Source organism: Canis lupus, chromosome 26 (assembly GCF_003254725.2).
Source record: "Canis lupus dingo isolate Sandy chromosome 26, ASM325472v2, whole genome shotgun sequence".
NCBI lineage: Eukaryota > Metazoa > Chordata > Mammalia > Carnivora > Canidae > Canis > Canis lupus.
In genome coordinates this window covers 19747603-19763618 of record NC_064268.1, presented here as the reverse complement: position 1 = coordinate 19763618, position 16016 = coordinate 19747603, and the positions used below count along the sequence as shown (strand labels likewise).

The 16016-nt window shown below is 45.3% G+C and overlaps 1 protein-coding gene and 1 long non-coding RNA gene across 11 annotated transcripts in view; one reads left to right on the top strand and one right to left on the bottom strand.

Moving 5' to 3' along the window:
* Positions 1-16016, bottom strand: part of GRK3 (G protein-coupled receptor kinase 3) — a 132351-nt gene that overhangs the window by 18052 nt on the left and 98283 nt on the right. For all 9 annotated transcript variants that reach the window (XR_007406100.1, XR_003146695.3, XR_007406099.1 and 6 more), the window contains 5 exons: positions 13151-13258; positions 6613-6679; positions 5769-5869; positions 2841-2907; positions 1752-1847 (listed from right to left, as the gene is read on the bottom strand). Coding sequence is in view for 6 of the 9 variants with exons in the window: in XM_025474356.3 (XP_025330141.1) it covers positions 1752-1847; positions 2841-2907; positions 5769-5869; positions 6613-6679; positions 13151-13258 (439 nt within the window). In the remaining 3 variants the exon portion in view is untranslated. The remainder of the gene's footprint in view (positions 1-1751; positions 1848-2840; positions 2908-5768; positions 5870-6612; positions 6680-13150; positions 13259-16016) is intronic.
* Positions 5801-11744, top strand: LOC112676745 (uncharacterized). Of its 2 annotated transcripts, none has more exons than XR_003146697.3 (3): positions 5801-5955; positions 9753-10139; positions 11504-11744. It is a non-coding gene; the product is annotated as an uncharacterized LOC112676745 (long non-coding RNA). The 2 variants fall into 2 exon arrangements; XR_003146698.3 differs by having other exon boundaries at positions 5804-5955; positions 9753-9850.

Genomic DNA, 16016 nt, shown 5'->3' with positions numbered 1-16016 from the left:
TCCGGCTGGATCCCTGGCCACACGCCCCTTCTCATTCTGAGCACACTCATCCTTAGCTCTTGGTCACAGAGAATGGAAACCACAATGACGGAACCTCCTAACTGAAGCATGGACTACAGGCCAGGAGGCTTAAGGAGGCTCTCTCCTCTACCTCAGAGAAATCGGCCTCACAACCCATCACAGGTGACAGAACCAAGGCGTGGGAGGTGACCTGAATGGCCCAAAGTCACTCAGCTAATGAGAGCAGATCTGAGCTCAGTCTGTCCAACTCCAGAGCCCTGATTATGGTCTACAAAATTTAAAGTTTGAGAATCTCTTTATAATCTCAAAAATATCTGTGGGCTCCACATCACAGTTGTTTTATCTAACACCCTTCCGTGGATGGTAGTACATCTGATGACAACTCTACTGTGAAAACAGTAATCCTTTTATCTGACTTTGTAAATGACCTTTCTCCACCGCATGGCTGTACAGTGGTACTCACATGCTGGACCCGTGCTGTCCATCTAGGCTGCAGACCAGGTCTGGTGGTGATGCACATATCTGGGCCCTGGGCATGCTGCCGTCCCCCCAACGGTGGGAGCCACTGCCCCAGACCACACCTCCACTTCCCCTTGGCCTAAGCTCTTCTTCCTGGGAAGCTGGTCCTGGGGGTACCCCAATTGACCCTTCCTCCCTGATGCTGCCTGTTCCAACCAGCTGCCACTCCTCGTGTCCTGATGCACCTGGCCTCCCTCCTCCCCTGCCGCGTGCCTACCACTTCTGTCCCCATGCCCTGTTGGTTCCAGTCCTTCGTGTCCCTAGCTACAGCTCCTCATAGGTGTGTGTGCTTAGAGTGCTGCAGTCTTCTGGAGGGGGAGCTGCTTGTAGGAAAAATGAGGGGGGTTCACACAACCAGGGTATAAGGAGGCAGCTAAGAAGGGAGGGGAGGTCCTGGGGGAAGCTGAGAAGGTGGGGGCAGACATGAGCCTGACATGTAGTGATACACTCTGACTTAGCAGCCTGAGGAGGATGATTTTCCCTCATGACTCACCGTCTGTAATTATGCCTTGTCTACTGGGACACATAATGATATGAACAAAAGTTTGAAAAATGCAGAGGATTATACAAAAAAAACACAGTGATTATTTTACTTTTGATTGACAAATGCAAAATGACTCACGCTGTTTGCTCTTTCCTTCCTAACAGAGAGATCTGAATACTTAAAAGGATTAAGATGGCTGGCTCTTTGGCACAAGGCAAAGTGTGTCTGCTATCACACGGTTGTTTTTCTCTGCTTTATATACGTTTGCATTCTATTTCATTTTTATTTTATTTTATTTTTTTAAGATTTTATTTATTTATTCATGAGAGACACAGAGAGAGAGAGAGAGGGGAAGAGACACAGGCAGAGGGAGAAGCAGGCTCCATGCAGGGAGCCTGATGAGGGACCTGATCCCAAGTCTCCAGGATCACACCCTGGGCTGAAGGCAGGCGCTAAACCGCTGAGCCACCCAGGCTGCCCTGCGTTCTATTTCAATCGCAAATATATCCAAATCCATAAGAAACTGACCACTTACCAGTTTATCAAACATAAAATGATTAGTCCACATAGTTTCATAGTTTCTAATTTAGGTCCTTGACTTCTACCTGCTTCAAATATGTTAGGTGTTCAGTGGTGAGTGACATTCCACAAGCAGGCCAATGCTAAGACAATCATTCAGTTTGACTGAGTAAAAAATCTCCCCACCCTCCAAAACACCCTTATGTACCTTGATGCCCTTGGTATCCTCTTCATCAAATGAGCCAATGTCAAAGGCGTCAGCAGCATTGACTTCTCCTCGGGGAGGAATCAAAGGTGGAGGGTACTAGAAGATCCAAAGAAGCCTGGTTCAGTTATTGGATCACCTCACCGCTTGTGCCAGCCTACCACTCTATAGCAAGAGCACTGTGCAAGACACTGATGTGTTGCACTCTGTGAGCACTCCAGTCGAGCTGGTACACGGCACAATACATATTTCACAGACAAGCTTGTGCATGGAACAGCCCTAAAAGAAGACCCTATATTTTAGAGAAAGTTAAGGGGCAAAAAGAAAGATTCACATCCAAAGTCTTAAAGCATTATTGAATATGATGAAGTCTCCAGACTGCACATCCTGCCAGCTCAACTTTAGGAAGACACTACCTCTCAGACAACACAGCACCACAACTACCTGTGGGAGCCTTAAAGTGCAGGGAGGGCAGGAGGGGTGCTCTACACTCCTAAGTGTCCAAAGGCCGACACCAATGGAGCTGCAGATCGCTCTCTCAGTCCCATCAGGCGGGACTAATACAGCTTCATTCCTTGACAGTTGGAGATCATGCAAAAATGAACCCACAGCTGATCGTGTTTTTAAAGACTTTAGTTTGGGGGTGTTTTCCTGTACCAATGGGAATATAAAAATATCCTAAAATAAAGGATTCTGTTGATATCCAGTCATATTGATCCTTAAGTTGTGGGGTGTGGGCTTGGAAGTGTATGTAGATTTGTGACACATGCTTCTTCTATATTTTTATAAAGGTCTATATGAAAATACACTCTGACTGAGATAGGAAGTCAAAAAAGTGAGCGAAAGCTAAAAACATCTCAGTTATATGGACATTTGAATTAGATAACAACTCCACTTCAGTATTTATTAATGTATACTGCAGGTAGTTTGAAACTGTTAACTAGGGAAACCGACCTCAGCCTGGAGGGAGTCAGTGGTAAGGCACCCCTAGAAGGCAGCACACGGTCAGGAGCGCCCCGGGGGCAGGGCTCGAGGCTCTGGGGGATGGACCCAGGAAGTGGGGACCCAGGCCACCCAGTGCCCCCAGAGTACCTTCTGTAAGTAGACATGCTGCCAGTCGATTCCTTTGAAAAAGATGTGTTCCTTTACTTCTTGTGCCCTGTGGAAGAGGCACAAAGGTGGTAAGGGTGCATTTGCAAACCTAAGAAATATTTTCCAAAAGCTGTCTCCTGGTAAAAACACAGAGGAATGACCATTTTCAGTTCTTTAAGTAAACAAGTAAAATATGCTTCTTTCTTTTCTTTTTTTTTTTTTTAATATGCTTCTTTCAAAGCAACACAGGAAACACTGGATGTCTTGAAATACTGTATGCAGAAGCTAGGACTATTATTCCATATGGTAATTTATCAGGGATGTGTATTCCAGTTTGAGAGAACCAGGGAGTTGTCACAGATATATAGACACATAGAATTCTGTCGCCATGAGAACAAATTCAAGCAAGAATTAGAGATCTCCACATCGAGGAGATTTACAGCAAATGTCGATGAGGCATGTTAGATCAAACAATAGGCATATGAAGCCCCAAATGTGAATTTAGAAGCAAACTAGAAATCTAGGAACACAGTGCATGGCAAACCTCCTTATTAATTGAAGAAAAAGTTTTCCCAAAGATCACCCTTAAAGTTCAATTTATGCAGAAGAGAAGGGCCTGTATATACCATGAAGAAAGCCTGCACAGGGAAAATGCAGTCCCCATGCCCGCCAGAGATTCTCCCACAGGCCTGCCCAGGGTTCCCCCAGCCCTGTCCCCTGCAGTAGAGCCCCAAGGGCTGGTTCTCGGCCCCCTTCCTCGGCTATCACTCTTTGGGTGACCTCACCTTGCCATGACTAAGTGCCTTGTACCTGCGAACAGCTCCCAGCTCTGTGTCCCAAGTGCCGACCTTGTCCTGCACACCAGGAGACCCACCCACCCAGCACCTACTTGGTATCTCCACTCGATTGGGCAAGAGGTCCATAGAACTCCTGACTTACTCCCACATTTTGTTGTCTAAGGCTGAAGAGCCAGATCACCCCCGATACCCACTCTCTCTACACTCTACAGCCTACCCCATGGCAAGTCCTGGGGCTTCTTCTTACTGCCTCCAATCCTCATGGAGATCCAACCCTGAGTGGGGGCCGCGGGGTCTTCGATCATGAAGGGGATGCTGAATGTCCTGCCACTGCTACCATCATCCAGGTCCCCAACCTGCTCCTTGAATGGCCCTAACTGCCCCCTGCCCCAGCCTGCACTCCAGCCACACAGCCTGCAGCTCCACCTGATCCACGCCGCACTCACATCATTTTTTCAAACCATCTTCCTTCACCCCTGCCCAGGACTCTCCAGAGGCTTCCTTGTACTTACAGTGAAGTCTGGAGACACAGCCTATAGGACCTGCCTAGAGAGCTCACCGCCTCTCTGTCTGGCTCCTGACCTCCCTCTCCTGGCCCTCCAGCCTTCCTGCTCTTCTGCATCATGGAAGCTTGACTGACCCTCAAAGCCCTACCCTCACCAACCCTTCTGCCTGGGGTCCCTTCCTACCCCCCTCCCAAAGCTGGCGGCTCAAGGACAACAATGCTTTATTTATCTCATTCACGCTCTTCTGTCTGAGGTCATCTTTTCATCATTACTTATTTCATCATTTCTATAATATCATTCACTCCTGGCCCCATAACAAGCTCCAAGAAGGCAGGGCTGTGGCTACCTTGTGGACTGCCTCAGCCCCAGCACTTAGGATGGTGGCTGGCACTCAGAGGGTGCTCAGTAAGTGTTTACTGAATGAATGAATGAATTCAAGTCAAAGGGTGTCCCCTTGTGTTTTGCATTTATTCCTTTCCAACAACCACTAAAATGATGGAAGAGGAACAGAGACATAAATGCATCACAAAGAGGGATGGGGAGCCATCAGCAGGCAGGATGCAGGAGGCATGTGGATGCAGGAGCAGTGACCGAGGGCAGGAAGTGGCAGAGCTATTGCCCGGGGCCAGAGGGGGTGGGATAGGGGGTGGGGGAGCCACAGGCTGAGGACAGGCTGAACTCTGTATGTGGAACCCTTCACACACACACGGATGTATACACACGCGCATGCACACACAAACACCATACTTTCTTCCTCCAAATCCAATTCCAAAACGCCTGCAGCTAGGTGTTTATTCTAATGGAGTGAGGGGAACCTCTGAAAGGTTCTATTTTGGAAAAATTAAGCCTGCTAAAGATTTTAAAAAGCAATTGGAGGGATTAGAGACTTAAGCCAACAGAATGTAGAACAGAATCAAAGTGAAGATACAGAGAATACATGAGGAGAGACACATTGACGACCATTCTAGAAATCCCTACAGGCACCTAAAAAGAGTTCTATGAGCTAACCAAGGAAATAGAGGAGAGGGGATGTCAAATAAATAAAAAAAAAAGTATTCCCCAAGCTGAAGAAAATGAACCTCCGCAGTACAAGGAACTGCCAGTGCCTGACAGAAGGAGTGATAACTCAGCTCCATGACCAACTTTATTACATACAATAAAGCAGTATCTTCAAAGTTCTGGGGGAGAATCATTATCGATTTAGAATTCTATATCCAGCCAAAATATCAGTCAAGTTTGAGGACCACAGGAAGGCATTCTAGCAGCTAGAAAGCATGTGTAAAACAGCAGCTGGCTGGTTATGCATGAGAGAAAACATGTAAGACCCAAGATCAGGATATTGAACTGCCATAACTACAAGCATAATTAGTAAAACTTCCCCAAAAGAACTGAGAAATATCAGGATTCATTTCCACCATCAACATGATTGATTATTAAAGTTAAAAAGTTAGCGACTCCTTCAATGTCTTAATTATGAAACACAAAGGACAGCATACATATTTTCCATTAGCTTTTTCCCCCCATCAGATCAAAATGGGAGATTTTCAGGGGCTAGGAATGATCTGTGATGTACTGAAACGGTTATGTGTTCCGGGTGACAAGACTCAAGAGCTAAAACAGCCTACCCGCCCCCATGGCAGCCGAGTCGCTTGCTGGCGTCTCTCTGGAGCAGGCCTTCTAGGAGGGACCGCAGTTCCGGGGAGAAGGCCTCTGGGAGTTCCACATTCTGGGGGAGAAAAGAACATGATTTCAAAGATGCACTCCTGGAGAGAGGGCCCTGACGCCCAAGCAGACCTAAAGGCCATCTCTTAGGTAAGGACAGTGTTAAAATTAAAAACTGCAGATTCAACATGAATTAATATTCACTCTAAGGAAATATGAAACTGTACTAGTCACTTTCTTTTTTTCTTTTAAGTAATGGCTATGCCCAACGTGGGGCTTGAACTCATGACCCTGAGATCAAGAGTTGGACGCTCCACTAACTGAGCCAGCCAGGTGCCGCAGATTACTAGTCATTTTCAATGTCAATCAACAGGCTGGGACCAGGTCAGGAGAAAAAGGGCTCCCTGTTCTTCTGTGCCTCCGCAATTTTTTCTTTTCTTTGATCTCCTTATTTTGGTTTTTGATTTTCTGGATCTTTATCTTACTGACAGGTGGCAAACCTTAATTTCTGCCTCAGCATCTATTTTCACTAAGTTTTCCAGTTAGGAATTTTAGGAACTGTATCTCCACTCATTTGTTTTAAGAAAGCAAATTTTTACACCAGTTGTGATGGAATGAGACATGAAAATTAAGATACAAATAAGGATAGAGATTTTAAGAGGAAGCCTAGCTGGCTAAATCGGTGGAGCAGGTGACTCTAGATTTTAGGGTTATGGGTTCAAGTTCCACATTGTGGGTAGAGATTACTAAAAAAATAAAAGAAAATAAAATCTTGAAAAAAAACAACAGAGTTTTTAATCTCCTTACCACGGTGAGGGTCATTCGGTCTATCTCATGCTTGTCTTTGGTTTTGTGTTGTCTGAAAGGGCTGTGCCTATGGAAATGAACAATATGCTATGACAATGTGGTATCAGTTCACTTAGTGCACGTCCCTGACTCATGTCTGGGTAGCATCCTGGATTCTGTCACTGTTCATCCAAAACCACAGAAATATATAAACCATACCCATTCACCATTTCCAGAGAAAAACTGGTCTTGGGGTACATTAGGGTCTGAAGGGGGGATGGGGGCTTGTGCTTGCTTGAACTGTCTGATCCTCACATCAATGAAATCATGGTACTAAAATATGCTTCAGCAAATATATTCCCACTGATATTTTAAAATATCCTTAAAAAGAAAATAAGCAGCCGACCGGTAGTCATGAAAATGAAGGTCGGTTATATAACTTTTTGTCACTTTTAGTGTTTTGAGATAAAAAATTTCACACAATTTTATTTTATTTTAAGAAAAATAGTATTAGTCCCTCAAATAACCCAAAGAACCACAGTCCAACCAAAACACAACCAAGATGAACAGGCCTCCCCCACTGGAAACCAGTAACGATGCAGTACCTTCCCTTAATGATAACAGATACAAACGAACCCTGTGCCCCTGAGGCCCTCCACAGTTCTGAGAGCTGCCTTTCTTTTTTTTTTTTCTAAGATTTTATTTATTTGTTTATGAGAGATAGAGAGAGAGACAGACAGACACACACACACACACAGGCAGAGGTAGAAGCAGGCTCCATGCAGGAAGCCCGACATGGGACTTGATCCCGGGTCTTCAGGATCGCGCCCTGGGCTGAAGGTGGCGCTAAACCGCTGAGCCACCCAGGCTGCCCCTGAGAGCTGCCTTGTGTTTTACTTATGGAGAGCCCCAAATTCAGAAGTCAGCAGACTTAAGTTTGAGGGTTTTTTTTTTGTTTTTTGTTTTTTTTTTTTTTAAGTTTGAGGTTTTGACGGGGGTGTTTACTGGCTGCGGGCCAGTCACGGAAATGGTTAGTCTTCATTTCTTCATCTGTTGATGGGCATAAGGCCACGCACTTCACAGAAATAGCAAAGGTAACCAACAGACAACGCGTATGCTAGAAGCAGTCACGATATGGCAATATACGGGAGTATCTGGTCCAGCAATCATTGACGAAATTAAGAAAGATGAATCTTGACTTTACAAAGTGAATGTCTGCTTGACAAACTGAAAAACAAACTATCCTTACTCTTTATCCTGCTATTAAAACCCTGGAGAAGCTGGCTTTTAAAGGAGATCTTCTCAAAAGAGACTAGTAAACATGTAAATTATGAACTCCTGGTCTTACTTTTTTACTTGAAAATTAAAGAAGGGAGAACTATATATATGTGTATCTATATATACATATATATGATTGAGTTTTCTTAAAGCATGACATGCTTACAAAATTATGAATCTTACAGATTTATTTCTGAGGCGTACATAACATCATCAGAGGCAAGATACTCTATAAAATATCTGAAAGTTACTCTATAAAATGAGTTGGAGTACTGATGTGATTTAGAAAAAAGAGCTCATCCTTGCACTACATAACTGCTACCACTCTGACCATTACTTCACCAAATTAGTGAAGTAATGCACTGAATCATCTCTTAGAAGGGATTATTACATTTCAGAGCCTTTATTCTCTTAAATATTTTAATGTTCATTCTGTACAAGAGAGGGCACTCTAATGCTTTATTTTCCTTCTTACCATGCAATGAAATAGAGTAATTTCCATCTCTTGGAAGCAATACTTTGAAAAATAAAATCTAAAACAAGGTGAATGAGTGCCAAGCAAACATGCACTAATCTTTAAGCTAGATTTTGACTGGAAATGTTTCCCCTACTTGTTTCTAAAAAGAAATATGTAAAATTACTGCATTTAAAAAGCAAATCGGGTATAACAACAAATGGTATGCTGTTATTTATAAGATATAATCATTTAAAAAACCATCACTTGTATCCTCCTCTTGTGTGAAAGACACAGAGATATTGACATGTTCATGGTGGAAGAGCAAAAGAATATTAGCTTATTAAATCTTATTAAAACTGTAGTCTCTTCCAGACACGGCTGTCTCCACCCCACACAAGGTCCTGAACGCATAAAAAGGGATTGTGAGCAGATGTCCTCGCAGAGGGGCAAATCCTGCTGGTTTGACTCCTGTGGGCAGTACTGGGGACCCCAGTCCTGCTCTCGACCCCCCGAGTATTGGCCTGGGCCTGCCACCGGAAGGAAAGCACTGTGCCCTGACCCTTGCAGAGAAGGACTGCTGTGTTCTGACAGAAATGCTCTGTGCTAAATTTAAAAAGTCTTTCATGAGACCAGAGGGAGGCTTGCAAGGGGGAGTGGAGTTAAGTCGGTGGTGCCAAAAACATTTCCAGCACATGAACCCTGTCACTACCCAGCCCACTTTACAAACACGGCTATTCCACATCCGACTCAATAGGAAAACAGTCGGAAATGCTTTTCAGCGATGCAGCTCCGGGCCATGGCGCTGAGAAAGTTTGCTCTTTCAAGTTTGAAATCTTGATGCACATCTGTTTCCAATGTAGTCTTGATTATTCTTTGTGAACCAAACCAAAGATTCTGTTTCTATTTTGGCAAATGTTAAAGAGACCCTACGATAGTAATAATCTCTGCTTGGAGGGAGGCACGTGGTGCTCGCAGATCCTGTGTGGCTGCAGCTGCTCCCTGATGCAGCCACTTTAAATAGGAGCCAGTTTCAGGCCTGCCAACAGCTTGCAGGGCGGGCCCACTTCTCCCCACAACGCATGCACCACTCTGGCTGCATCGCCTAGCCCCACCACGGGAAGAGAACTCACATGTGCCATGGTCAGATGTGGCTTTCGAGTTACAGACCGAGTGGGAGCACCGCAAATTCCCTCCAAGCAAGTTGGCAAAGCATTCAAGATGGGAGAAATGATGGGAAAACACACACACGCACACACACAGTGAGTTCAAAAGCAATACATTTGTAAGTAAGGGTGATTCAAAGCTCTTACATCAACATTTAATTTTAGAACACCAAAAAGATGACATGTTACATCAAATACGAGTTGAACTCAAGCCAGTAACTGCCAAAATATTTATAAACATTCCCTTTTTTCTCTCCCCACAGGAATAAACTTGGTAACCTCGGGCAGAGCTAAGCTGTTCCCGGATCACCACCCAGGCTCTCTCCCTGCATCTGACACCTTCAGGGACAGACCATCAGAGGTGACAAGTTTAGGATCAAAGCTACCGTCACAACAATTCTTTTCCTTATCAGACATCTGAAATCTAGATTGAGGATCATGGCAGCAATCCCATACATTTGCAACATGGACACTTCTTCAATACTCTGTCCCATCCCTGTGAATCCAGGGATGCAGAACATGATCTCAAGCCTGAACAGCTTGCTCACATCCAGATTCCTTTTCCTCGTGCCTCTGTGGTGTTCTTCTAGGGTGTCAAGGCAAAGTGAGGGGTGCAGACAAGCATTTCAGCAGAGGCACTGCTGGTCCATGTAAGAAGCAAATGACTATAGAAAGGAGAAGCAAAAAAAATCTGTTGGTGACCACCTGTTCAGCCTCACTGCACCACTGTGGGAAGGAAGGAAGAGACGTGCTCGAGAGCAGACTTTGTCATCCTCGGCACTGTTGACCTTTTGGGCAAGGCAATGCTTTGTTGGGGCATAGGGCCCGTCCTATGCATCATAAGATGTTTAGCAGCATCCCTCACCTTCACCCACCAGACGTCAGAAGTAGCCCTTCCCAAAGTTGTGACAACCGAAAGTGTTTCCAGGCATTACCAAGCAGCACCCCTTAGCTTCCTAGCTTTCATATCCAAGCACCCATCAGAAAAAACAGCAACTGCCACTCCCACCGATCAGCGTAGCAACACCATTGTGCCTCCTGCCTCCATTCAGGTCCCAGGCCCACGGGTCCTGGCGTAAAAGCCCCCACTCTACCATATGGCGTTCTAGGCTCTCCCATCTTGACCCAGTCTCCTCAATATTCTCCCCTCAGCATGCCCACCCCTCTTGACAAACGGTGACCTGACCCACCCATGTCACCACTGGGGAAAGGCAAGCCACCCCATGTTGTCTGCTCCCTGTAGAAAACATGTTCACTTTGCTCCAGAGTCTTGGAATTGCCAGCCCCTTCCAGGCCCCCTTCACAGAGCATCCCATGTGGAATCAGCCCTGCTCTCCCAGCTTAGCCCTGGGGCCCTTTTGTGTACCCCCCACCCCCTAACCCGGGGACACTGCAGCCTGCCTTGCCCATATGTGTGGACATCTCTACTCTCCTGCAAGCTCCTTAAAGATGGGATGTGGCATCCTACCTTCCTCCCACCCCACCCCCTCTCTCCCCAGAGCATGAAGCATAGTCTCCTACATATTGCAGGTGCTCAATCAAGTTTCCTCTAAACCATTTAAGTCAAACAACCGTCTCTTTGCCTTCTGGTTTCAGTACCCTCTCCTCTCCTGTGAATGGCTTCTGAACAAGCGACGCAGAGAATGGCATAAGACCATAAATCTTAATGGGGAAGATCCATTTAGTCCCATCTCTTACACAGCAGAAGGATTCTTTGCACGCCAGGCTCAAAAGGTGGTCCCCAGACAGTGACAGGGACCTCGCTACCTGTGAGGCACAACATTCCTTTAAATTCTTGTGTCAAACTGAAATCTTTCCCCTCCTTAAAATGCCTGCTCTTGAAAGCACTCCAGCATGAACAGAACCCCTTCATGAAGATGGATCCTCAGCCAGCCAGAAGCCAATAGTTAGGACTCCCCTAATCCTTGTACCCAGCTCTTCCAACCTTTCCATATCAGCCATGGTTTCTAGATCTTTCACCATTTTCCTCTCATCCCATTCATCCCACCCTCAGGAACACCCTCTGGATGTCTTCCTGTGGCCAAGACTCTTCTTGACAGGAGCTGCAGTGAACACAGTGCTTCCACTGAGCTCCATCAAGGACCTCATGAAGAATAAATACCTCCCAATTCAGTACTCCGAATCTGACATGTGGCCAGATATAACGGGATTTACTTTAATAGCCGCAAATCACACTGCTGGCATATTGTTCATAAATATTCAGATCTTTTAAAAACAATGTCAGGCCAGATCATCCCCAGTTTCTATGTGTGGACATTATTATAAACAGACTAGTATCAAACAAAGAAAAGACATGAATCAAGCCCTAAATACATGGCTTTGCAAGTTTCCCTGTGACATTTTACTATTGATTTTTCAATCCTGACTTGATGTATTCAACAGTTTTGCTGTTGCGTGGAATTTTATGGTCTCAAAATCCCGGGAGTATGGATTCAGTACCTCCAACCCCATCGCCCGGGGTCTACTTCCGTGCATTCACCACACATACAGAGACTCCACCAGGTGGAAGGACGTCTCATGTGGGAAGTGGTTTTCTCTGGCCTGTCTTGCAAAACTCTCTAATTAGGTCAGCAAGTCTGATGATGTGGATTAGGGCCATCCAGGCTCCACAAATAGAGTAATTCAATTAAGGACCAACAGGACCTGACTCTGGGGGCAGTAACATGATTTTGGTTCCCAAGTGAAAACAGTGAACAGAGAACAACTAGATTATCAGGGTCCTGGGGATGCATCAAGGGTGCTGGGAACCTAATTTGGGGCGAAACAAGTAATCCAGCCCCTTTGCCGAATGTACTAATTATGGTAAGAAGATGTGGCAGTGCTCAACGAGGCTTCCCAGTGGAAACGTGAAAAGCTTAGCAAATGACCAGACCTGTGTTCACAGCAGAAATATGAGAGGGAGAGTCTTGACCAGGAAATTTTAAAATAAAGTACTTTTTGTATCTTTGTGGATGAAAATGACCAAAAACATTTATTGAAACTTCAGATTTCCATTCTGGTTGGCTGAAAATTTCTAAAAATTAATGGAAGTATTTAACATAATCGTTGTGCTCAATATGAGGACATTATTTTTGACAGTGCCTTCCCTAACCCTTCTGCTCTACTTCTCCATTTCTAGTAGTTGAGAACTAACACCAATTAATTAAAAACACAAAATTATACCCAGTTTCATTTTGTGTTTTACAGAAAGCAAATTAGCTTTGGCATGCTCCCGCATACCTGCACACTTTTATAATCAGTTCATTTCGGGTCTTGGGCCTTTCTTGTCACCCTCAAAACACTGAATGTTGGCGAGACAATCATGAGTAAATGACTCCTAACAACAACAACAAAAAATCATCCTACCTTCTTCAATTATGCACATTTTAAAATAACACTTATGCCTCCAAAAAAGGCTTATCAATGGGACTTCAAAGCAGTGTTATTTTAGATTTAAATGTGTTGACATTCCTATAAGGTATGGAACAAACCTTTTGCCTAACCGTTCATGGGAGTGAAGCACTCGCTTTGATAGGGCAGAAAGAACTCTGGTCATTGTCTAGATTAGCATGGTGGTAAGGCTTAACAACGTCTAACTAGCCTGGACTCTGATCAGAGGACATGCTGTGGCGACAGTACGGGAAGGATGCATTTCACTCACCCTCGCAGAAGCTTGAAAAGCATGCAACCCAGGGAGAACCAGTCGGCACTGCTGTCATACGCTGCCCCCTTCTGCAGCACCTCGGGAGCCATGTACCCATGGGTGCCACTAGAGAGAAGAAAGTGTACATGCGGTTATCAGAGCATGCCTACTGTATAACACATTAACAGCTCAGCCCAGAGGTCCAGACATCATTTGTTGAATTGCAGCCACTATAAACAAGGGGGAGGGCACAATGGGGATTCCACACAACATGATTCATGGAACACCCAATGAGAAGACAACCTTTTCTGTCTTAATTAGTATAGGAATGAGTAGAAACAAATTATAGTACAAGATAAATATGAAAAAATTCAGGCTCCAGTCTCAGAAGGGAAATCTGAACCATGTTAGTCTTTTTGCACGACAGCTAATGAAGAGGTCTCCTGCCTGTTCCAGAGCTAATGAGGACTTAGCAAGGGTTGCGGTAGGGTGGGGTTGGGGAGGGGAAGGTAAGCAGGCACCTACAGGTGGTGCCATGGACCTGAAGGGATGGGGACACCCCTCCTGTGTGGCACCACCCTCCGTGCTAGGACCTGAGCTGGTACATGCTAAGGGTAGGGGCTACTCACACAGTCTGCATGGCAGAGACAGACCCCAAAGGAGTGGGTAAGACATGAGGGTGCAAGCCAATAGGTACAAAAGATTGAGAAATTCTATGTCAAATTTTGAGGGCTGCCGACAGGTCAAATAACTGCTAAGCAAACATGAGGTCGGTTTTCAGGAAGTTGAGAACAAGATTTGGAAGGACAACCATTTGATCTTGATTTGCACTACTCTGTATCTCTGAACCCCCTCCCATTGTTCCATTCCCCACTCTTCCTTAAGGGTCTGAGCGTGCACCATTTCACGTAAAGAGCGAGAGGCAGCTCATAGGGGGCTTTCAAAAACACAGCCCGAAAAAATTCCTACAAAGGCTATACTCGCCAAAGTGTCCACCCTCACTGATCTTCCTTGACGAGGTGGGTGATAAGAGGACACCTGTATCATGCAGGGTTGCCATGTGGATTACACATTTGTAATGGATTTAGAATGGTGCTGGCACAGAAGAAATCTATGTCTCTAGTCTTATTTTATTACAATCACACTTAGGTTATGCGCACTGAGAATCTGTTCAGAAAAGTGATTCTGGATCACTCATTAATCTTTCCTGATCCAGGCTCAGCATTGGGCCCAGTGCTGTTTAAAGAGTCCTAACTTTGGAAAACTGCTCTGAAGCAGTGAAAATGGGTGCTGCCCCATCAAGGAAGGTCCAGCAACCTGGATAAGTTCCACTGTCTGGAATCCTAAGTCTGACAGCGTAAGGCCATCCAGCCATGCTGTGAGGGCACTGGAGATTTCTATGAGGGGCATCTGAATCAGTCTCTACGAAGGGTTAATTTCTGTGTTGCCCAGAAAGACCTTTGTGGTGACCTTAAAGCCTATGATTCTCAGAATCAAAACCCAATTCTGGAATGGAAAGTACTGCAAGGATAAACACAGGAGGCTAATGCAGGCCAGCTCTCTAAGCTGACATGGGACACAATCAGAGCCAAATACCGTACCACATACCATGTGGCTTTCTGATTCTGACTGCATGGCAGCTATTGGTGCTCCCTGACATTTCTCACTGACCATCTGAACTACTCTGAATCCTGAAAGAACACTTGGGAGGTTTTGAGGCACTGTGACATGAGACATAGCTTTGTGTTCTTAGATAAAATTAAGCTGAAACTCTAATCAGGCACTGTGTAAACTGTTCAATCCTCCAAGTCTTTCTTTGCTTTCTCTGGGCTACCGCACAGTTAACTTCTAGTTTATGGTAATTCATGAGGCACTAAATGGACTCACTAGAGGGATGAAGTGGGAGCCCAAACTGGGAACCCCAACCACAGCACTACTTGTAGATGGATTGGCTAAATGAAGTCCATAGATCACATCTGTAGCTTTGAGAAGACTTCAGAAACCAAGTCCAGGGTGAAATTCTGGCCAAACATCTTCAATGGGTATGAAGTGGACCATTTCATAGTGTCAGGCAGTTCACCCATGTAGGTGTAAGGAGCCCAAGCTCTGGAGTCAGAGGTGGAGTTTAATTCTAGTCCTATAACGGGCCAGGTCTGTCACCCTGTTCAAGTTACTTGATTTCTCTGGCCTTCAGTGTCCATGCCATAAAGTAGATTATTCTACCTGCAATGCTTGGTGTTTCTGTAAAGATAAGAGCATATTCAAAGCAGCTGGCCCTGCATGCCTGGGATGGTGGATGTTCAGCTGGTGACACAGTGAGCGCGGTGGCTGCTGGCACCACTGCCACCCACACACCAGTCACTCCCTACATGGCCAGTCCTAGGGGGTCCCCGCAGTACTGCCTGCACTTGGCACCCAGCCAATGTTACATAAAAGCTTGTTGCATTCATCAGTGGACTTGACCCTCCCAACAGTTGGATAAAATAAATGCCACTGTCATCTCCTCTTTAGAGAGAGGGAAGAAAGGAGGCATAGAGCTTGGAGGAGGATTCAAACCCAGATGTGCTGACTCGAAAGCCTCTGTTCTTGGGCCAGGAGATGCACTGTTAGAATAGTGGCCTCACTATCATCACGTAAACATAGAAACCAACCTTCTCAATCCTACCCCTTTCTACAGCTACTGTTTGAATCCTGAGAACAGCCCAGCCTGCCTCTCAGAGCTGACAGGTGAATTACAGTAAGAAGTGGGTGCAGCTCTGTAAGGAAATAAATAACCTCAACACTGAAAGTTAATTCCTTTGCAAGACTAACTCTTCTGAGGCTCTTGGATTCCCCTTCAGTTATGGCTACACTAAACTGAAGAAATTAGCATACCAAATACCTA